This window comes from Anthonomus grandis, chromosome 2, assembly GCF_022605725.1.
Source record: "Anthonomus grandis grandis chromosome 2, icAntGran1.3, whole genome shotgun sequence".
In the NCBI taxonomy this organism is placed as follows: domain Eukaryota; kingdom Metazoa; phylum Arthropoda; class Insecta; order Coleoptera; family Curculionidae; genus Anthonomus; species Anthonomus grandis.
Genome location: NC_065547.1, coordinates 16,449,870 through 16,474,068, shown reverse-complemented (window position 1 = coordinate 16,474,068; position 24,199 = coordinate 16,449,870). Strand labels below are relative to the sequence as shown.

At 33.9% G+C, this 24,199-nt stretch overlaps 2 protein-coding genes and 1 long non-coding RNA gene across 14 annotated transcripts in view; 2 read left to right on the top strand and 1 right to left on the bottom strand.

Annotated features, from left to right (window-relative positions):
- The window catches only part of LOC126733597 (uncharacterized), a 166,962-nt gene that overhangs the window by 117,337 nt on the left and 25,426 nt on the right, over positions 1 to 24,199 (top strand). For 5 of the 12 annotated variants that reach the window (XM_050436953.1, XM_050436955.1, XM_050436951.1 and 2 more), the window contains 6 exons: positions 4,808 to 4,958; positions 7,868 to 8,590; positions 8,639 to 8,781; positions 8,844 to 8,955; positions 13,675 to 13,818; positions 13,879 to 14,344. In XM_050436953.1, coding sequence (XP_050292910.1) covers positions 4,808 to 4,958; positions 7,868 to 8,590; positions 8,639 to 8,781; positions 8,844 to 8,955; positions 13,675 to 13,818; positions 13,879 to 14,344 — 1,739 coding nt within the window. Of the gene's footprint in view, positions 1 to 4,807; positions 4,959 to 7,867; positions 8,591 to 8,638; positions 8,782 to 8,843; positions 8,956 to 13,674; positions 13,819 to 13,878; positions 14,393 to 17,334; positions 17,569 to 17,622; positions 17,660 to 24,199 lie in introns of those variants that run through there. The other 7 variants (XR_007659783.1, XM_050436954.1, XM_050436952.1 and 4 more) reach the window with 7 other exon arrangements.
- The window catches only part of LOC126733599 (DNA repair protein REV1), a 243,002-nt gene continuing 225,763 nt past the window's right edge, over positions 6,961 to 24,199 (bottom strand). The window contains exon 15 of the mRNA XM_050436962.1: positions 6,961 to 7,056. The gene's annotated coding sequence lies outside the window, so the exon portion shown is untranslated. The remainder of the gene's footprint in view (positions 7,057 to 24,199) is intronic.
- LOC126733605 (uncharacterized) lies at positions 9,243 to 13,660 on the top strand. Its single transcript, XR_007659786.1, has 3 exons — positions 9,243 to 9,428; positions 9,513 to 12,808; positions 12,863 to 13,660. It is a non-coding gene; the product is annotated as an uncharacterized LOC126733605 (long non-coding RNA).

Genomic DNA, 24,199 nt, shown 5'->3' with positions numbered 1-24,199 from the left:
TTGCCTTCCTTAGCTTTTAAGTTACAGCGAGTACGGAAATCAATCTAATCCCAAAAGGTAAAGTATCTAATATTACAGGAAAAACAATGGCAACAACTCAACAATAGCCCGGTATCGAAAATGCCCATGCCCCATACGTAAAAGTTGATCCTTGAGCATGGCGTACGGGACCAATGACAAAGACAGATAGAAAAATCACGTTAGTCAGAGAGAGAGAGAGAGAGAAAAACAACCTGATTCCAGTAAATTGTTTAAAATTCAAAGCGAAGACCAGCTAACGCCTTCTAGGAGTTTTTATTTTAACAATGCCATTAACTAGATGTCGCGATCAGTACTATTCATACAATATGAAATTATTACATTATAAAAGCAACCAAAAAAATTAAAACGCTACAACGTATTTTGATAGAAAATAATATTCTGAGAATAATGATGCCGCATTTGTTACTTTTTGTTTTATACTAGAAAAAAATCAATTTTTTAAATTTTGAAATAGGGTGCAAGAATGCATTATAGTTTTATTTCATAAATCGTTTACACGCCTATTTAAAATTGCAAGAGTATTTTTGGAATGAAAATATTTATATATATATATATTTAATTATATTTTATTTTATATTTCAGAAATGCAGCAAGTATAGTAGATATTTCAAATATTAGCAAATACTAAACTTCTTTCAAAAAACTGCGGCAAATTTATTTCAATGACAAATAATAATGAATTTTTGACAAGATGTCATGTATAATGTCAATTGAAAAATAATTCAAGAACGCGTCCTATTCAAGAAATCAAAGCCTTCTACGCTGCTTCTATTAATTAAATGCGTTTATTTATATGCCTTAATTTTTTTCTTCTTATGGGCTTATTTATCCACCGATTTAAAAAATAGTCATATCAAATTAATAGGAAAAAAAACTTATTTCAAAAATGGTCGTTCCCACTTAATTTAAGAAAATAAAGTAAATGCCAAAATTACTGGTTTGGAAATTTTAAATAGGCGTGTAACAGATTTAAGTCATAAAATCCAATAAAAACCATTTTTCCCTAATTAGTTGATTAAAAATTAAAACTTTTAACGCATTCATGGCACTCTATTTTAAAATTTAAAAAATTGATTTTTTCTATAAGTATCAAACAACAAGTAGTAAATGCAGCATTATAGTTCTCAGAATATTATTTTCAATCGAAACACGTAATAATGTGTGTGTGTCTCATTTAAAATAAGAAAGTTAGGGTCACTTCCGGTTAAACAGAAAGTGACGGAAGACAACTGAATATGTTAAAAGATGCTCTTATAATAATTCCATCAATATACCAAATTTCATTTGTTTATCTTGAAAAGTAAAATAGTTATTAAGTGTTTCCTTTTTCCTGTGTCAGCCGGTAGCCGGTATATTAGAATACAAAATCTTGAACACTATAACTGCACAATTAAAAAAACATTAACCATATTTAATAAAATTGTACTGGTCTTGCACCGATTATCTAAAATTGATAATCAAGAAATTCTTAAATAGTATAAAAAGCAATATTTATAATTAGCTTTCGCTAATTTTTAAATTGGCTTCTTGTTAAATTATTCATTCTATTGTTAGTTAGTCAATTCTTTCTATTATTTCTTAGCCAACTGATAGGTATACATTTATAATATTTTGCTTATTGTTAAACCACTGACATTAATTGCCTGGTTAAATTTTGTTAGTAGCCATTGCAGATCCTCAGAAGAACTGCTCAATAATACGTTTACGTAACTTCCCTTTTCGTTTTCAAACAGAGCTTCTTAATAATCTAAACAAAATAGATTCAGAGAAGATAACAAAAATAATGGGGGAGACACGGAGCCCTGCCTGACTCCTCTCCAAATTCCTATCTCATCCATGGCTCTCTACCTGAACAAAAGCTCGTTGATTCCAATATAAATTAGCGATAATTCTTATGTCACGCTGATCCAGTCCAATGTTTTGTATCAATCTAGATTGCAAGCCAATTGAATGTGTAGTACCTCAGGGATCTGTTTTACGCACTATTTTGTTTCTGCTGTTTATTAACGACATTGCTAACTCGAATATTAGCGGGAAAATTTCTGAGAATGATTGAATCTTTTTCTTCTTCTTCTTAAATCTCGCGAAGAGACTTCGAAAAACATTTTCGAAGTCTCTTCGTGGATGATACCAGTTTCACTTGGAGCAATCCGAACAACAAAACACTCCATAGTATCGTTTCTATTGACTTATTGACTATAAAGTGTTGGTGCGATTCTAATCTCCTGTGCCTTAACATTTCTAAAACTAAGGCTTTGTCATATAAAAGTACGTTGCAATCTTTTATACTAAATAATACCACTATTGACGTTGTTGATTCAGTAAGATTCTTGAGACTTATTGTGGATAACTTCTTGAAATGGGATTTGCATATCGACGCTTTAACAAAAAAATTAAGCTCTGCCTGTTTTGCGCTCACATCAGTTTCTAAGGAACTTTATTTCATGACGTTATCATGGGTAGTTCCTAAGAAAATTGATTTGGAATGCCAGTGATAAGCTACTAACTCGGACTAATTCGCTCCAAGTAATTGATTCGGTATGAGCTTTGATACCTCAGAACTGGTTCTTTCAAAAGGTTTTTAATACTATACATTATTTTTAAAAAAATATTGCTGAATTGCGCTAACAATTTGTTTCATGACATTATCACTGGTAGTTCATCAGAAACTTGACTTGGAATACCAGTGAAAAGCTTTCAGGACTATTTCACTCCAAGTTATTGACAATGTAGGAGCTTTGATTTCGGAACTGTTTTATTTAAAAGATTTTTAACATTCTTCATTACTTTTAGAAGAAATATTATTAAATATAAAGGAATTCAATAATAACGTTATCTTTAGTAGTTTTTGAGAAAATTGATTTTGAATACCAGTGAGAAGGTTTCAGGAATAATACACTGTAAGTGATTGAGTTGATATAGCCTTTGACACCTCCAAAATAGTTCATTTAAAAAAAAATGTATCTATAGAGAGGTGGTTTTTCTTTGCCTTCCATATCTCAGAACTTTGACCATACCATTGCTCTAAGTCTGTCCAAAATTGTCCGATTTCTAAATCTTTCCATAATTATTTTAACGCGTAATACATATTTTAAGCGAGTTGGATTATGATTGATAGTTTTTTTTTCTTCATATAGTTTCTATCCATTTCAGATATTGGCTACCATACATGCTATCTTAACTTTGTTTACTGCAGCCCAGAATCACTCAGCTGTACTCATACTAAACCAGCTTCTAAAGTTGTTTAACCATAATATTCACCTTCTACCCACACTTTTCGTTGCAAGACTGAAAGTCTGCAATAAGTGAGATCTGTTTTCATTTTTCACTACGTATCCCAAATATTGGAGCTTTCGTTCCTTTGCCGTGTTAATCACTTCCTTTTCCTTGCCCATTCTGCTGAGAACCTCGATTTGTTCATTTATTTTTTAATATTAAGCTTCTACTTAACTTGGTACTTCCAATTTATTCGTTGTGGCTTTAGAAATTATCCATGCTTCTACCCCACAAAACAGGACAGAAAACACATAACAGCGCAGGAGTTTTATACTGGTGTGCAATATTATGTGATGGCTTGTGAACAAATGTCTATCTAGTTGAATGCTTCATATTTCATGCGAATGATTCCATTCCATTGCACTTTCACCGGAGTTCCGAGATAAGTAATACCGCTCACTCGTTCTATCAGCTTTTGGTTGATTATGAGCTGATAGCTATTAACGTTGTCTTTGCTTATATTAATTAGATTTTTCTTTGTAATACTATTTCTCGGGCCGTATAGTTGTCTGCACTCTGTTATTCTATTCATGAGATTCAGATGATGATTCCAGTAGAGGTTGACTATTATATTGATGTCCCTTGAATGCAAGCCTATATTTTTCAGCATTTCTACCATTTTTCGATGTTTTACTTTATTAACAGCCTTCTGGTAGTCAACAACACATGAAAACACGAAATTTTTTTAATCGTACTTTTTTTTTAAATAATGCTCTAAGCAAAAGTTTCACTTTAATTCTAAAAACAAATATTTCACTTAACTCTAAAAACGTTGGAGTATACGATGGGGGGTTAAATAACCTTGAATTTTACCTTGGCAAGTTCATTTTTGTAAATGGCAGCCTCTATTTTATTACGTTGAAGTTATGACATTTTAGCTCTTCTTTTCTGATCTTAAAAATGTCAATTTAAAGTCGAATACCAAAACAATTTCCAAGGAAACTTTGTTGGATAAACAACTTTAGCTGTGATGACATTACTGCTCCGAGCCTATTTTTCATGGTCATTTGTTGACCAAAGTTATTGCTAAAGAAAAATTATCATATTAGATCTTCATGTTATGATTAATATATCCAAGGATATTTCAAGGTCATATTTTAAACCGGGGACTCCTGTTTTTGCAGAGTTATTTGCATGGTGGGTTTGAAATGTTCAACGAATGAGCTTGAATCTGGCTTGTCATGGTTGATGTCCATCATTTCTACAAAGGTATTAACGCTTCACTCATCGTTCATTTTACCAAAAAGGAACTAACCAATGAAAACGCAGATATTTAGAAGTAAGAATCTTGTCAGGGTCACCAATTTTTTTTTTAAATTCCACTTGTGAATGTCAATTATTTCATGGGTAATTTCTAAGAACCAAAAGTTTAAAATAGATGTTGGATTTACTTTATGCATTGTAAAAAAAAATAACAAAAAAAACCGTGGAGAAACGTGCGATAAGTGAGTACTTTACGCACGCAAACAAAATCTTTGTTTGTTTTAAGATCAAAGAAATGAATGAGACAGCGAAGCACATAATAAAATCGCAGAACGAGAGGCAATGGCAAGAGCTGTATAACGGTGGTAAGAAAGGACAGAACGATGCCAAACTGTCACAACCGAGCGTTGGACCGTGGACGAGAAACACTAAACCAGGTAAAATTTAAATTTAGAAAGTTTGGAGGATTTACCAAAATATGCTCCGACCCCTTTCTTAGTTTTGGCCACATTTGCTACAACATGTGGGTGCTGTTGTTTTTAATTAAAAAAGTGTCAACATAGCGGATGGGGATAATTTCATCTTGAAGATAAAAAAGCAAATGGCGTCCCGCAATGTCGAAAATTGCATTTTAAAATTTTTAATTTTTATCAATTTTGTCTATTTTTGACCATGAATTAACAATTTTTTCACATCATATTGATTGGCATCTTATTGGCAAAAAAAATTATCATTCGAATCCAAAAACAAAATGGCGTCGTGTTAGAAATTGCTCTATAGGAAAACGCTATTTTTCATTCGATCCGGTATTGTGAACTTTAGTATAGTATGTCAAATAGTGAATTAAGTGTAGATCTTTGATTCCTTTTACTAAAGTCTCTGGTCATGAATTTGTATTTTGCGGTTTGTCGATGTCCCATTATAAAAATCAAATTAAGTTCGTTGAGTACGTACAAAGATATCAAAAACATTAATATTACCCAGTTTCAATATGATTTACCGTTTATACCGTGGCGAAACATCAATCTACGATATTCAAGCCAAGTAAGGTTTTTTATAGATAATATGTGATGACTAATGGACTTACATAGTCTCTTAAAAAAAGTTCATACAACTAACAAATATCAACTATGGCTCGATAATCTGCCAACTCTAACTCTAAAACAAACAAATAATTATTACTAAATAATAAACTTTCATAATCCAAAAATTTTTGGCATGACTTACGAAATACGAATACTGTTATGGAATAAACAAAAATATCATCGAAGTATCTGATCTTTTAAAAAATTTCAATAAAATAAATAATTTTTTAATGTCAGAAATAGAAATTCTAAAATTAATCTTAGAGATTAGGTCCAGAGCAATATGATGTGATGAGTTTGATATAAGGATTATTTATATGTATTTTTTTCTTTTATCTTATATAGCACATCTTATTAATTATTTAATGATATATATTATATTTAATAATATTTTTCCATATCAATGGAAATGTGCTAATAATATACATGTCAAAGTGTAGTGACCCAAAAGAATATCAGGTGCCTAAACATGTCCAACATAATAAAATACTACCAGACAAATGAATGACAGTAATCAAACAAAAGTAAAAACTTAATTAATTATTAATTAGTTGTCTCTAACTGTTTTAAAAGAAAACTGGTAATATCAATCACTTTGGATTGGCTGAGCTTATAGATATGCATCTTCTGTATGGAGAAGCGTGAGGAAATAGTTTGTTGGTACAGGGACTGTACAGGCAGCGTTTTCTAGATCGTGAATTGCCCGAACGTAAAACGTTCATAAAAATTGATCAAAGGTTACGGGAGACCGGATTAATGATGGTAAGTATTATTAAAACTCATAAATGATGACTGAGAAAACTCTGTTTTTTCCCCTATCATTCTATATATATACTCTATTTTTCTATAATTCATGTTTTAAAATTCGATGGTTTTTCTTTACAGATTTACAGAATACTTGCAAAGCGGTGCCCGGTAAGAGAGTACCTATAGGGGATGAAATTATCGCACGTATTCAAATAACGCCCAATAATAGCAGTCGTAAGTTAGCTTCAGCAGTGAGCTGTGCCAAAAACACCGTGCACTGAGTACTACAAAATCATAATCTTCATCCGTTTAAACTGAAAAAGGTGCAGCATCTTGTTCCTGGAGATGCTCCTCGTTGTCTTGAGTTCTGCAAATGGTTTCCCCGTCAAAAAGAACGTCGTCGCGACCACTTAATTGGGCCATACGTTCTATCAGATTACCTTGCCGGTAATAGTTACTTAGTATTTTTGCGAGATGTTCTGCCGGGCCTAATGGAAGATATGCCTCTCTAGTTGCGGAGAGAACTCGGGTTCCAGCACGATGGCTACCCAGCGCATTTCGCTGGTACTGTAAGACCTACAACAACAGATGGATTGGTAGAGGTGGTCCAGTCCCTTGGCCAGCAAGGTCGTATAATTTGACACCTCTGGACCTTTTTTCTCCTGGTGCGCCATGGAACAGCTTATCTACGCAGCACCTGTAACTAACAGAGAAGACCTAGTTGTAGAGTTGTGGCGCCTGCGGACTTTCTGAGAAACGATCCAGAGGTATTTGCTCGCGTACGGGCACCTTGGGTCCACAGGTGAAGAAAGTGTGTGGAAATGCATGGAGGACACTTTGAGCATTTGCTTTGGATTGTTTATTGTTTAATTTTTTAAAATTATTTATTGCTTAAATTTTTTTTATTACTTAAATGATTCTTTTTAGTTGTTTCTTATTTTTGTTGTATTTACATTTTTTATTGTTTAGTTAGATTATTTATTTTTTACTGTAATGACATTAAACTTTTCGTTGTGACTAAAAAGTTTTGAAGGATCTTCGTATGGATTTTATTTTTTTGCGCAAAAACGGTGCGCCGGAGCGCAACAATGCAAGGAATGTGTTTCATTAAAAATTACCAAAATAACTCGAAATTTTTTTTTCAAGACGAACAGTATCTTTTTTATAAAAAAAAAAAACATACATGTGCTGCAAGCCCGTCCCTGGACAAGTCAAATCACCTGCAATTTTTCAAAAAGTTTTAAACCTACATATTTCATTCAAATCGCTATAAGTAAGCGTTTTTAATAAAGGGGGAAAAAAGACAATTTTTTTGAAAAATGTCAACTCCTTGTATTTTGGAAAGGGCGCACCATCGGTGTCCTATTTCAAACTACTTCTTTATAGCTGCTGTATATACTCTAGCATTTTTGACCATTTGAAAGGGGACACCCTGTATATCAAGAAATCCTCCTTCCAAATTAATTCAATCTCATTTAATTCTTCTCAATGCCATTAAAAATCATTTTTTCCAGAATCCGACAAAGACAAAAAGCACTTTCATTGCAGCACCAAAGCCTCCAGTTCCTCTAAAGACTCCAAACCGCCAAGTATGGATAGGTTAATGTCAAAGGACGATTTTTTAAAATTAAAACAAACAAAGGGAAAACCCGCGAACAATTTAAAAAAATCTTATCTTGCAGATGAACGTTTGCCATCCGGATCTGAAATAGGGGTCACCATGTCCTCCCATCAACATTGCCAAATAATCACTGCGAGTAAATTAAACCAACCAACTCTTGAATTCCAACCCAAATATACCGAAATGGAAATTTATAAATATGAGCTTGAAGCTAATAAAGACCTACCTACGATAACAGGCAAGAACGCTCTTGACACCAATCCATTGAAAATCGACTCGAAACAAAAGGAAATGCTGGAAAAAGTGACAGATCAAGCGAAAATTGGGGATTTAGTGGAGAATTACTTTAAGCGGAGCCCCAGAAAACCAACGGCAACAGATCCCAATATGGCTTTACACAAACGTATCGACCAAGAAGTGAAAAAAGAGGCTTCCAGGCCCGACATCCCACCGCCGAAAATTGATCCGGAGGTGCTCAACTTTAAAATAACCAAAATGGTGAAAATGATGGCGGAAGATGTGAAATTTAACGAAGTTAAAGTAACCGTCGGTAAGGGGCGTGAGACGACAACGGTGAAGACCGTGGCACCCGAAATGGTCGTTAAAAAGCCAAATGGTCAGTGAAATTATTTTTTTGAAAAACTTTGTATATAATAATTATTAGTTGTAGTGAACCCCGTGGAGGAGTTTGTAAAAGAAGCTCCAAAAACTGTAAATGTCTTGGATTTAACTAAGGTGGACGAAGGTGCTACTGTTAAAAGTAATTCAGGGTCCAAAAATGAAGTTTTATCAAAAAAAAGTAACTTGGTAAGGGGTGTAAAGAGAATTTAACATATTATGGAGAATTTTATGCCAAGACATAATTTTAGGAGCCTAAAGAGGTGCTGCAGTCTAGTCCAGTGGATGCCAATGACCCAAAAGCATCCAATACCATAGTCGCTAAACCTGTGAGATCAGTTTCAATGAAGAATGCCAAGAATGGTAAGTCCACGTCCTCTTTGTTATGTAAAAATTGTCCTGCCTTGTACAGAAACTGTAAAAGATACAAGCTGAAGATTCTCTTTATCAAAAAGGTACACTTACCAGTCGCCTTGTAAATTCAAATTCAAATTCTTTATTTGGTAATAATATAATGTTTTGCATTCACAGGTCAATAAAAAAAACTAAAAATAAGTAAAAAATCACTGAAAATAAAACTTACATTTATAATTAAAATTTTAATCTAATTAAACATCTATGATATATCTATATTGAGAAATTCTATAGTTGTAAAAAAGCATTCCTAATTAAAAAACACCATACCAGCCTCCCAAGTTGACTCATCCGAATCTGCCTAACTGAAACAGGGAATCTGTTGAAAAACTTGGGATCAAGATAGCGAATGTTCTTTTAAGGCGACAGAAATCTGACCACAGACTTGGGTTAAGCCAAATATTATAAGAATGTATGTCGCGGTGAGTAGTTGGACTGGTTTTTTGATCTGATTTTTTGAGTCGTCGACACATGTTTAGTCCTAATAATATGAAGTTTTTTTGTAGATATTGAAATCAAAGCTCTTGTACTCAAATATGCTTCTAGATATTTCTCGAATTTGTGACCTTAATCCTGAACCAGAACTAATCCAGATCCTGGAACTAGTGAACCCGGTGCTTGCAAAAATCACCCTTACAAAAGAAGTAAAGAAGCTAGTGTTGCACAAAGTAAAGGAGGCACAAGACTTATAAACAGAACAAGACCAATCCCTCATCTCTGGTAAAAGAAGGGAAGACCAGGAGCTGTCTGATGTACCAGACATCTACTAAAAGAATTATAAAAAGTACCCAGAAACTGTCCCTTTGCTGCATACAGTAAAACCTGATATTCTAATCTCAAATGAAACCTGGCTAAACCCAACAATAGGCATCAACTTTCCAAACTACCCAAATGACACAAGTTGATGAAAAAGAGCTATTAAATGACATAAAACTGCGACTTCGAGGATTATGCGATAAGCTTTTATTTAAACCAAAAGCCAACCTGTCAACCTGTGCCTTCTACATCAGCTCTGCATCAATATCATCATCATTATTATACATCCCTCTGATGTCCACTGCTGAACGTAGGCCTCTCGCATGTTTGAACAGCCAAACGGTCCTGTTTTGCACTACCTGTATCCAGTTAGTTACTATTCTTCTTATGTCATCGGTCCATCTTGTTGGAGGCCGTTCTCTATTTCGGTTTCTTTGTTGATCAGTCATCAACAGACAACTTCCACTGGTGGCATGAGGAATTCTATGACCCAACGATACCACTAACATTATTCTCTTCATGCCTCTTTAAGTAAGTTGCAATTTGAACATCGTTGCTTTTGTTAACATTAAACTATTTGCACCATACGTAATTACAGGCAGAATACATTAATCAAACATTTTTCTTTTCAGACTCATTGGAATACTTGACCTGAGAAAGTCTCTTAGCTTTCCAAATTCAGCCCAGGCTAGGCTTCATCTTCTTATTTACTAACTTGCATGTTTGGTTATCCCTACCTATTATCTCATGACCCAAATATTTTTATTATTTTTCTGGCTCGATGTTCTTGCAGTCCACGGATGTATTCTTGGCGTGAACCAGGTTGCTCATGAACTGGGATTTAGACAAGTTTGTCTTGAGACTATTGTTTACCCTTTGAAGTAGTGAAAACTCCTTGTAGCTTTGTCTGTGACTGATCGAAGCTGTCAGGGCTAAGTACGATGCTATCTGCACTCTTATAATTATTTAAAAAGTTTCCACCTATATTAATATCAATTCTATTTAAGTCGATAGTTTCATAAGCATACTCCAACAGAGATATAAATCACTTTGAAGAAATTGTGTCTTCCTGACGAACCTCTTTTTCAATATGAGAGCTCTCCGTATCCTCGTCAAGCCTTACACAGTATCTATAGTCTAAGGTACATTCAGGCAGATTGACAGAATTAAAAAATTTCTTATAGCCAACGAAGACCAGCATCAATGGTTTATTGTATTCAATCGTCTTTGCAATCAGCGTTTTAGGCAATCATAAGTCTAATTTAGATGTTAGCCGTTTAGAGATTATTTTTATAAACAGTTTGTACAGGTAGGATAACAAGCGAATCGACCCATAATTGCTCAATTTAGCAATATCAACTTTTTTATGCATTACTAATATTACTGCTTTATTTTATTTGAAAAGTGGCGTTGTATTTAAGAGGCACGCGGTTAACAGGGTCACAGCTTTTAGTAATATATGATCCCTTACCTTAATTGCCTCAATAACAAGTTGCTCATCCCCAGCTTCTTGATTGTTCTTCATCTCATTCAGTGATTTTGAGATATCCGCTGTGTTATCTCTGGAATGTTCTCTGAACTTTTATTTTCTACTTTCCTGATCCTAATATCTTCGTTTTCGTTCTCTTCTCTGTACAGAGAGCTCTCCACAATCTTGATGATCTCATCCTTATTTGATTCTATTTGTCCTCGATTGTCTGCAACCTTGGATATATTTTTCTTGTTCGTAGTAAGGCCTCTTCTTAGTGATCTTAAACTTTTGTTTTATTCAATGACAGTCATAAATTTATTGGTGTTATGTTGCCTTACGTCTACTTCATCGGCTTTTTGTGCTATAATTTTTCTCTGCACTCTTAACATCTTCCAGGTTGCATGTAACAGGCGATTGTTCATTGTTTCTACGTCCTTTCCTCCTCAAGACTATTTCGAAAAGCATTCATGTTGCTTGCATTTGCATAATGCATTTCTGTTGTTTGTCATTATGAAGTCTATTTCGTTCCTAGTTTTACCGTCTGGACTAGCCCACCTTCTTTGAGGGCTCTTCCTGAAGCTGTTCATTGCAAAAAAACCATTTTGCAATAAAAAGTTCAAAAGCCTTCAAACTCGTTAATTGTATTGTTCATACCCGTGGGGTTCCAATGCTGGTTCAGTTTCATTTGCTTAAAATTAAATGGAAATTTGTCCCAGCTTGAAATTAAGTCGTCAATAGTTACGTTGTATTTTGTAGGGGTTTGCCAAATTACACTGTTCAGATCTTCAAAAGGTTTCGACTTCTTCTGGTTGATCACGCGGGGATTTTAGCTCGCTGGGCAGAGCGCATTGTTCTGTGTGGTTCTGCATTTCCTCAGTACCCGTTAGAACGGTTAAGCGGCCGTGACTCGGTCGTCACAGCCTCGTTAGTTCTTTAGCAGGGTGCACCGGATAACTTTATGACACGACCAGGTGAGGTTGACATTTGGGTTGGTACATCAATATAAACTCCTAGAAATGTATACGTCTTATCTGCTCCATTGATATCTAGAAGATGTCTAACTGTAAAGATTATGGTGGTTATTTTGGTCTTGTTTAAGTGAAGCCCATTGAACCAAAGCTTAGTCCTCTATCGCACTCTCTTAGACTCGTGCAACAGAAACCACGGAAGCTGAGATGGTGGTGTAATCAGCAAAAACTGTAAACTTAACTTTGCATCCGATATTTGGCAAATCATTGACAAAAAAATTAAAATAGAAGAGGCCAAAGCATATACCTTTCAGCTAGCTATATGTATATCCTTGTGGGGCTTCAATGTCAATAGTAATTTCCGCTGATGTAGCATCACCAACCCGAACCAACTAGTTCTGCTAGTCGAATAAGATGTTATTAGATCAAACCTATTACTGTCAAAATAAACTGCCGCTAGTTTTTGAATGAAGAAATCATAAGACACAGTGGAATGCCTTGCTGAGATCACAGAATAAGATGATCATTTTGTCTGATGAGCATCCTGAAGTGCCACCCTGTTTTTTACTCTAAACTTATTTAGGGCTACTTTGAAGTCCTCACATGGGTAATGCTTATTTAGATCACTCAGAAAATGGAGCTGATCTCACATTTCTTTTAGGCAATCATTAAACCATGAGATATTGTTAGCTTGATCAGAACGCATCTTAAATACATTTTCTGGACAGGAGCTGAAGTAATAATTTCTCAATAATGAAATAAACTGTTCAAATTTATTTAAAGATTTCCTTCTTGTTCAAAACCAACAAAACTCCAATCTCTCCAATTCCTGAACAAAACTCCAATCAATACTATAAACCAGAAAAAGGAAGAGAATGTCCCAGCCTGTGTAAGGGGCCGACAAATCTTTTGATCTATTTTTGCATTTGTATTATTGCTTGTAACGTTGTACTTTTACCAAGACAAATAAAGATTCACTAAGAAAAATATTATCGAGTAGGGTATCTGAGACAAAAACAAATAAAGAAATTAATGAAAATTTTCATTCTCTCGGGTTGGAGATTATGTTGGTCAAATATCTCATAGAGATGCACATCTTCTCGTCAACACTGCCTAATTCAACATTAAAATCAATCCGCTACAATTATCTGTTTAGTTATTCCTAGAGCTGCCAGTACAGTCTCCATTGAGTAAAAGAGTTGTTGAGTGTGGATTGAGAAAATCTTGAAATTGCCAAAGGCTTTACAAAAATATAAATATTCTGAAAACATATGTAACAATTGCATTGATCTGAAAGCTGATGAGCTTTTTTATCGAAACGATCCTTAGTAGTTTCCTCGTGGATACAACCGTTTAACAAGTTATTGAGTAGTTTTCCAGTGACAAAATCTTCAAGCTGTAAATCATCTTTCCTTATATCTTTTACGGTTTCCAATTTGGGAGACCCTATACACACACATCATCCTATTATAGACGAACTGACAAAGTCGCCCGAACCCGAGCAGTCTAGAAGTGAAAAGTTTGCAGAGCGCTTAAAATCGATCAACATGATGATGAAAAACTTCAAAGTCAACTCCACCAAGGACCCACACGCCAACAAGAAAACATCAGAAAAAGGTAAATCGCCCTAACTATAGAATTTCTAGGTATTTAAGTAGGCATGTACCCATCCTATAGATGAAGAAGCGCGGAAGACTAACGGAGCAAATTTTCTTTTAAAGCCGCCATCCCTACCACATCGGGTAGTAACAAGAAAGAAAAATAAGAAGCCAAATATCTCCTCTAAAATCCCAATTCGTCATCAGTCAACATGCAAAAAGTTCATGAAAAACTATAAATTCGTCGTCACGGAAGTAAATCCCCATCAGACAACGCTGGACAGAAAAGTGGGTCAAGACTTTTCGGTGGTTCCCAAACACGTGATGGAAACCGAAGAGCGCATGCGTAAGGCCAGAAAACGGATGTGCGTCAAAGACCTGCGTGCACCTGATCCCTTGGACAAGTATAAACACTTGAAGATCACTTATATGAGTGTGAAGAGGAAGCAGGATGACGGGGAAAAGGAGCTTTTTATGCCCAGTATCGAAAAAATGGACGATAAGGAGATTCAAGACCAGAAAAAGAGAAAGATTTTAGACTACAGGTTTAATTGTTCGCCGTCTATAAGGGTTGTTTGATTAATAGTGGCGAGGTAGCATATCTTGGAAATAAAAAATAGCATTGCGCATAGTGAATTGAACTTATGAGACGTGTGGTTAAAAATCATATCTCGGGTTATACTCAACCGATTTACTTTTATTTTTAAACACATTTAACAAAACTTTTCGGTTCCAGTTGAACATTGTTACCTTTACACGCTAGTAATTTTAAAAATTGATTGATCCTTTTGTCTTGAATTGATTGATCCTTTTGAATTGATATGAATGAAAAAAATTAGACAGTGCATCCCAAAAGTTATGTCTAAATTAATTTAAAATTCAGGAGTGTGTTCGAAAAAAAAAACGCTCGGACCCGTAGATTTTTATTTCAAGTTGCGCATTTTTGTACGTGAAGTTTGTATATACAGGATTGCTCAAAAATAAATTACGACCATCAACTTTATTTTTTTTAATGAAAGCACCTTTTTTTATTTCATCTTTGAATTTCGCGTGGAATTCTACGTATGTTTCATGCATCATGTCCTATACCTAAAGTCAACAGTTATCGAAAAAAAGACGATTCATGTAACAAATAAAAAAATAACAAAAATTAAGTTAAATGTTCAAAATGGCTGCCATTCACGGCTTGACAATATCCAAGGCGATCAATAAAGTCTCGTTGCACATTTTCAATCATTTCCGGAGTTATGGCGCGCACTTCTCTGCGAATTCTCTCTTTCAAGTCGTCTAGATTATTTGGCCTATTAACAAATACCTTGGACTTGAGGTATCCCCACAAAAAAAAGTCCATTGGTGTTAGGTCAGGCAACCTAGCAGGCCATTCGATGGGTCCTCTCCTTCCTATCCACCGATTGGGAAAGGTTTCATCCAAAAATGTACGCACAGTGGCAGCATAGTGCGGAGGAGCGCCATCTTGCTGGAAAATTAGTTCTTCGTCAAAATAGTCTGGATCCAATGGATTTGGAAATAAAGCTAGTAATGCTTGAACTAACTCAAATTGGAGAAAATCGAGATACACTTGTCCCGTTAAAGTCTGTTAAAAGAAAAAGGGACCTATTACTCTTCCGCGCAATATTCCACACCACACATTTAGTTTTTGAGGGTACTCGGTGTTTACTCCCATTATCCAATGCGGATTTTCTCTTGCTTAATATCGACAATTTTGTCTGTTCACACTACCATTCAAACAGAACGTGGCTTCATCGGAAAAAATAATATTTATCACTAAATTATTATTTAGATTGCACATGTTTTGTAAGCGTTCACAAAACTCATTTCGCCTATCGAAATCGTCATCAAATAACTCTTGCACAGGAATAACTTTGTAGGGGTGATATTTGTGCTTTTTAACTATTCGGTGAACTATAGATTTCGCCATGTGTAAATTTGCCCCAATCTGCGTCAAGTTGTTCATTTTCATCTCGAGCAGGACGACCAGGTTTCTATTCTACTACTATTTCTTCTCTATTCTACTCATCACCTTTTGACATATCGGAGGACGATCAGGATGGATTTCATTGAATAATTGAGCAGCTTCTCTTTGAGTACGTGTTCTATCACCAAACCCAACCATGCACAAAATTTCTATTTTTTCTCGTTCCGTTAACTTTACCATTGTGAAAACCGCAACTTTGCTGGTACACTTCACACTTGACAATATCTGTTTGGCGTAGAACTGTCATACAGTTTCTATAAAAATACACGGTCACCAGCCAACAATAAAAAAACACGAATGAATGGAATTTTGCTCTGTATAAAAATTCTCAGAGATAAGGTGACTCGTAAGGTGAACTTCAACAATAATAGTGGTCGTCTTTTTTCGATAACTGTTGACTTTAGGTATAGGACATGATTCATAAAACATACGTAGAATTCTAGGCGAAATTCAAAAATGAAATAAAAAAAAGGTGCTTTCATTTGAAAAAATTAAGTTGATGGTCGTAATTTATTTTTGAGCAACCCTGTATATACAAACTTCACGTACAAAAATGCACAACTTGAAATAAAAATCGACGGGTCAGAGCGTTTTTTTTTCGAACACACCCCTGAATTTTAAATGAATTTAGACATAACATTTGGGATGCACTGTATATTTAAGAAACTGGGATGTTTCTTGTAAGATGAAGGCCAACTCAAATATTAAAAAAAAAATATACAGGTTGTATCAGGGTGGATGGTATGTTATACGTTTTAGGAGAATAGCACTGATCAACTTGAAAGTTTTAAAAACATCTTCCCTACCTTTCAAGATATTTGTATGTCAAGATATATGTCAAATCTGTCACAACTTTTAGACATTCTATTTAAAATAACAAATATGGTACCGTTTTTACCTCACTAAATTTCAAATAACATTCTTTTAAAACTCTAACCTACAATAGCCCGTGTATACACCCTGTATTTTCTTTTTTTTTTCTTAGAATATATACATTGAAACAGATACAGAAAATCTTTTTTATGTGGAAAATTCCTTAGTACCTGTTAATAATTATTTACTTATTTTTAAATTAATTTGAACATGTGTGTCCCAGGATGAGCGAATTTATACGTAAAAATGACAAAAAATTTTGTACTTAAAATTTGAGCATTTGGCATCCAACCCTGCTTGATTAAAAAATAAAATTTAGCATATTTTAATTTTTTTTTAAATCAAGCATGCCTTAATACGAGCATTTTTTAAATTTTATGAGTAGGTAAAGTAGTATTTCTAGGCAAGATATAAAAAAAGTTTGTAAGAAAAAGTTGTTTAAGAGTTACAAACCATCCTCAAAAATATGTTTGTAATAAAATGTACATAGTACGTCTAATTTAACAAGAAAATTTATTTTATTTACTTATGTTAAATTTATTCAATGTAGCTACCTCGATTATCGAATATTTTTCAATATCTTTCCTAAACATTTTAAAAGAATTAATTATTACTAATTTCTTCAATGGAAATTGAATTACAAACATATCTAATTCTTTGTTTTAGTAATTCACTATCATTTTGTAATGGCTCGGAATAAACAATGTGCTTGAGCCGGCCCCATAAATAGGAATCAGAAATGGTTAAATCAAGTGACCTTGGCGGTCACTCAATTGGGCCGCGTTTTCCATTTCGGAAAAGTTCTATTCAACCATTCTGCTACTCGAATAGTGGAGTGCGCTGGACAGCCGTCGTGTTGAAAATAAAGAGTTATTCTTTGATCAACTGGTAAAGGTTCGAGTAAGTATTCTTCAAAAAATCTTTCCAAAATTTGAAGATACGTTTTTTGATTAGGAGATCCTTGAGGAGATGGTCCATTAATACCTAAATGGTAAGATATGGCGCACCATACGTTGACTTTTTGAAAATATTGCCTCTTGCCATGGATTTCAAAGTTTGGGGTTTCATTGGACCAAAACCGACATTTGAGATGAGGTTACACCATTTGTCGTGAAAGAAGATTCGTCCGAGAATATAAATTATTATTTTATGAAAATCCCTGTTCTCTAAAATTTTATCGCCTAACCAAGCAGAAAATAATAGACGGCGGGTTTTATCGCCTTCAAGTATGCAAGTACCTTGGTTTGAATGCTTTAATATGATTGGCATGATAAATTCTTTGCAATTCAGATTTGCTTATGTTCAGCGCCACCGACCTAGCTCTCAATGACATCCGAGGATTCTCAGCAATTAACTCCAAAGCAAGGATTGTAGCAGCATCGTTGTCATCGTATCTCTTTTTCTGATTTTTTGTTCATCTCAACTTAAAAAGTTTAATTAGTCGTCTTGCAGAATATATTATATTGTAGATATTATATACTTCGACTTGCGGATATTTTTGACGAAAAAGATTCAAAACGTACTTTAACGACATACTATTTCCACTACCATACGATTGCACAATGAAAATTTTCTGCTCCAAATTTAACATTTTTCTCTAAATTCTGATAATATTATTAATAACTTTTATAACCTTTACAATAAGATAATGACATAAGTACGTTTTTTGTGAATAACTTTGACAGTGACAATGTTTTATATTAGCTGCCACATTTAATTGAGAATGTTTTCATTTTAAAAAGTTCAACAAAAACTCAAGCAAAAAAATAACCCAATATAATAAGCGGCATGCATTCCACGAGCAAAAAATTCCTACCGATCGTAAAAAGTAAAATATTTATTTGGTTTTTGTTAATTAATAAATAATTTAAACGTAAAAATCAAAGTAGGCCTCTGATTATGAAATTCGGTATTCGGAGATAATTTTGCATTCTAAACAAACTTTTCTTATAAACTTTTTTTACATCTTGCCTAGAAATACTACTTTACCTACTCATAAAATTTAAAAAATGCTCCTATTAAGGCATGCTTGATTTTTAAACCAAGTTTTATTTTTTAACCAAGCAGGGCTGGATGCCAAACGGTCAAATTTCAACTACAAAAAATTTTTTTACTCGCTTTCGCTACTTCGTTTTCGCTTTCGCTCATCCTGGGATACACTGTATATAATTTTTAATACTTTTGAATATCGTCTTCATGATATTTTTATCTGAGTTTTGGTGTCTGTGAAGATATATGAGGGGTTCTGAAGGTAAAAGTAAAATGTTCATCAGATTTGTATTTAAACGAATTCTTAAACATTTGCGGCTATGAGACAATCTGTTTCTTCTGACTTTTTTTCGTCTTGCCTCTATGGATAAACCAAAAGACCCACTTATACCACACCCGTGCATAATAACTTTGAGAACACTGTTAGGCATGTTATAACATTTGAGGCAGTGAGTTCCAAAAGTTACTTATCCAAAAACCTAAATTTTGGGGAATCGCATAAAAGCTACATTTAAATCTGTTAGGTCAAGATGTCTAGCTAAATTTATAAAAATAGAAAAATTAATTAATTAATGATAAAAATAAATTCATCCACTGGTATTAGAGAAATTTATTTAAATAAAATGGATAAGAATAGTTACAAAAGCATGAATAAGAAGGAAGCCCTAACAAACTAAGACTCTATAAATGATAAGGACAGCAGTTATTCCTATTATGACGACAAAAAGAAAACTTAAAATTGCAAAAACCTAAGAACTTCATTAAAAAAAACGGTATTTAAAGATTTAAATCATTCAAGTATCTTCTTCAAGAAGTATTTTATTTAACTCTTCCTCTTCTTCTTCCTGATTTGTTTCGTTCTTGAGTACCTTCTTGTAGTACTGTAATTTATTGAGTTCTTGCCAATTCACTCTAAAATTTTGCTGCACCAGCTTACCAACATCTTGATGGAAGGTTATTTGGTACAAAATGAAAAAAACTGCCCTTTTTAAGAAATGGCTTAAAACATCTTAAATCACTTTTAGAAGTAGCCTCGTCCCTAAGGACTACTCTGTTATTTTGGTTTCAAAGAGAATCATTCTTCTTCCTGCAGCAAACTGAAAATGTAACTGACTGGGCTTTTTCACATTTGCTGCAACAGAAGATTTAAAATCAAAGACTGGAACATCTTGTCTCAAAAGTTTAACTTTTCCGTATTTGGAAAAAAACTTCTATGTATTCCCGTGGTTCAATGATTGTGTCTTTTTTTCTTAATTTTTGTTCAATACGAACGAATACTCTATCGGGTGGGATGTACAAATGCCCAACCACTGGAAAAATAAAGTCCAAAGAGATAATTGAATTCTTCTCGGCGATTCTTCAAGGATGTCTCCTTGCAAGCATGCCTAACATTGTTATGTTTTTATTCTGGTCTGGACAGACATCGTAAAAAATCCGGATAGAATAGATTTTTCAAATCTACTTGATGATTCCTTGCAAACTTAAAATATTAAAAGGCTAGAATTAGCATTGCCGTAGAACTTTGGGCAGTTTCTTTGCTTACAACATCTCTGATGCAATGCTGCCAAATGCTTCATAATATCAGAAACTTCACTTAGTATTAGTCACCTATTTTGACAGGCATAAAATAATACTACTGTTCCTCTTTAATAAAATATGACGCATTTTCTTTAATATACTATGATAAGATACTCTATAAAGAAATCAATATTTAAAGTTAAATGAATGCAGATAACGTCCCTATATTAGAGAAAAAGGCAACAACATTGCAACGCCGCTTGATCGCATTGTTGATTCCACCGACACAAGGAATCTTACCAGTGACGTCGTCAAAAAGTATTTACATGATAAATATTTATTAATAATAGATGATGCTTTCAATCATCAACAATATTATCGTTTATGAACTCTTTATATGTTTTTTAATGTTCTTCATTAGAGTAAAATTACGTACCTAATAAAAAACATTTTTATGGAAATATTTTATAATTATTGTAATTTGTTTATAAGTTTTTATTATTCTACATTTATGATGACGTATTATGACAGCATCGATATTTACTTGTGAAAATATCGGCTTAAATTACCTTTTTTCTATGATGCGGCACAAACGGTACAAGTTTTTGGCATCGTAACAGTTTTTTAAAACACTCAAATGAGACCTTCTTCCTTTTTCAACCAAAAAGAAAAAACACAGAACTTCACAAATGCCGAAGGTAAACACGAAGTCGTTTGACAAGATGATATTTCGCAAGATGACATCAGTTTTTGCTTGCGGTGTTGTCATTCCAAATTTTTTAGAAGCGGTTTTAGGAATAAGAATGTTAATATTTTTTTTGCTTTGAAGATGTTACTTTTGCGCTTAGAATAAGCTATATATATTTTTATTTTTTACTTTTAATCCAAAATCTAACACCAATAAGTTAAGATAACATTATTATATGCCTTGATATTACAACTACCTTACCTTACTTGACAACAGAGAATCGATGAATATACAGGGTGTTTCAGAACTATGGGATCAAACTTCTGGGGGTTGTTCAGTGCAACAGAAAAATCCATTTGAGTATAGGAACCCATGTCCGGAAATGCGTCACTACGCCACTACGACTAAGACGCGTTAAAATTTATAAAAAAACATTAGTTACCTAAATAGGATCTGCTGCATTTATTTTTACCTTTTGTACATGATACCATAACAACAATTGTTTAAAATCAACGCTTATCAATGTCAATTCTCAATGTCATGTTTAAAAATGTTATAGCTTACAATTTTTAAACATTTATTGCTAATGGAAAACTTTACCAATCAAGGATTGGCGGATATGCATTTGGCATACGGAGCAACAAACTGCAATGCACGAAGAGCATCGCAACCAAATTTTGATATGTTTTGTGGACCGATGAAGCCTCTTTCACAAGAGACGGTATTTTTCATAGTAGGAATAGCTATGTTAAATGTTTGGGACGAAGAAAATCCTTATGCAATTTTTCCAAGAAAACATCAGAATCATTGGTCTCTCAACGTATGGGCAGGCATTGTTGATGATTATTTAATTGGGCCATACCTTCTACCGGAACGGTTAACAGGACCTATTTATCTGCGTTTCTTGGAGGAAGTTCTCCCTGAACTCCTTGAAAATGTTCCACTAAACGTTAGACAGCAAATGTGGTTTCAGCATGATGGAGCGCCGTTGGATTGGCAGAGGTGGAGCAGTTTCTTGGCCTCCTAGGTCACCCGATTTAACGTCGCTCGATTTTTTTTTGTGGGGACATGTAAAGTCTTTAGTCTACGAAACTCCAGTAGAATCAGAGCTAGACTTAATTGGACGAATAACAGCAGCACTTAAAATCATTCAAAACGAGGATCAAATTTTTAGTGTAGTCCGCTGAAATCATGTGCGTCGTTTAAATCGGTATATGTGAACAATTGTTGTGATGGTATCATATACAAAAGGTAAAAATAAATGCATCAGATCCTATTTAGGTAATTAATATTTTTTCTAAATTTAAACGCGTCTTAGGACCGTAGTGGCGTAGTGACACATTTCCGGACATGGGTTCCTAGGCTCAAATGGATTCTACTGTTGCACTGAACAACCCCTAGAAGTTTGATCCCATAGTTCTGAAACACCCTGTATTTGTAAACAAAACACCCCGTTTGCCCCTGTGCACATGTTGAACTCAAACAAAGTCGTTGTTTTACTAATTCTAGTCTTTCAATGTTCTAAGGTTACAAAGATAATAATAAACTGTGGATGATATTTCATGGGAGCCCTTATAGCGTTTATCTTCTGACCATGTAAAAATGTTGACTGTTTCAAATATTTTTGGAATGTCCCTCACAAATAGTCATGTTATACGGATAGAACTGCCTAGAATAGTATGCTGACTGATCCGGAACTTTTGGCAAGGCCAAATTTTTTTGGCAGTCAAAAGAAAACTTATACACTCGCTCAGCTTTATTAGTCAGAAGTTTGTGAAATGCATTAGTTTTCATCTGGAGTACCGTATGTTTGGCAATAGCCTGAGGTTTTCTTAGTCCTTGGAAGATTTAATTTGTGACTTTAGTCTAATGCACTCAGAGCAAAGATCACTTGTAGGACTTTTAAAACTTTAAAATTTATTAAAATTTTTATTAAAATCAGTTATAAAAATATTCCAGAAAAATTGATATATTACTTTCATTTGTGCTTCTATTTGGTTATTAAATGCCCTCCATAATTTCTTGACGTTAAGATCGTCGCTAGGAAAGTACTCTCCATTACTGTGTTGCTTGGTATAACGCGACTGGACGCATTTTAGAGTTAGAAAAAGTTTTCTAACCTTTACTTTTTTGTTGATATATTTTTTTCATCTAAAGTTACACCCGCCGTTCCTTAGGTGCTTTTCCAGTAGCTTAATATCTTTAGCATACATGTTGTACTCTAAATTTGAAGATACCAAGAATGTGTAAGAATGTTTTGACACAAACTTTTATAATCTCTTTTTGTTTTTTTGTTTTTTTTTTAGGTTATTCCTTTTCCGTGACCATTTTTATCACTTGGTCGCTGCCTTTTGGGAAGATTTTGTGAAGTGTATTTCAAAATAAAACTCTCTTGTAAAACCTTTTCAGACGTTGAGTAAAATGCTTCATGGAATCGCCTTATATCTTGCATTAGAAATTTCCTTTCTTGTGAACTTACTTCATCTTGTTATGTCATAAATAGTCCGGCAAGACTAATCGGTTTTCTAGGGAGTTAAGTTTGTTCGACAGTCTTAATTTTAAGGTTTTAAACAACAAGAACTACCTAGATCTGATAGATTACAGAAACCCTGTTAAATTAATTGATTAAAAAAAAGAAAACCTATCAGGCCGGCTTCGTGGGTTCTCTATCTCTGACAACTGACCATTGTCTCAGTCATACTTACTCACTCAAAAGTAAAACACATTGTATCGATTTTAATAGGAATAATTATTTGTTTATTTATCATAACTTTTAAACTACCAGCTCAACTTTAATTAAATGTATGCAGGTTATTGTAATGAATTGCCAATTACTGATGAAGTAAATTTTTAGAAAAATTGCCATTGGCGTAACATAGATTGAGGGACTTGGTCCTTTGTTGTCTCAAATCTGCAAGGTGATAAAATATTTTTTTATAAGAAGTCAATTGTTAGAATCTCTATTTAATTTGAAAAGAAAAGTTACTCTTGCAAAATTATGATTTAACGCACTGTTTCTAAAATATTTTACTTTAATTGTTCGGAAATATAATACAAATCGTTTATTTGTCAAAATAAGAAGAAAAATAATACATTTTATGAAAAAAAAGTATGACAAAAAGGACAGTTCATTGATTATAAAAAAACCCGCTTCACATGCTCCTTATATTAAGGAAAGCATATGTAAACTATCCTATACATAACAAACAAAACAGCTAAATATTTCTAAATACAGTGAAAGCTCTCCTTGCGGACAGCTCCTAATCTTATAAGCGGACATCTCTTTTGACCGGACAAAGTTCCTGAAACCGAATTTCAGCATATCATTTTCAACGT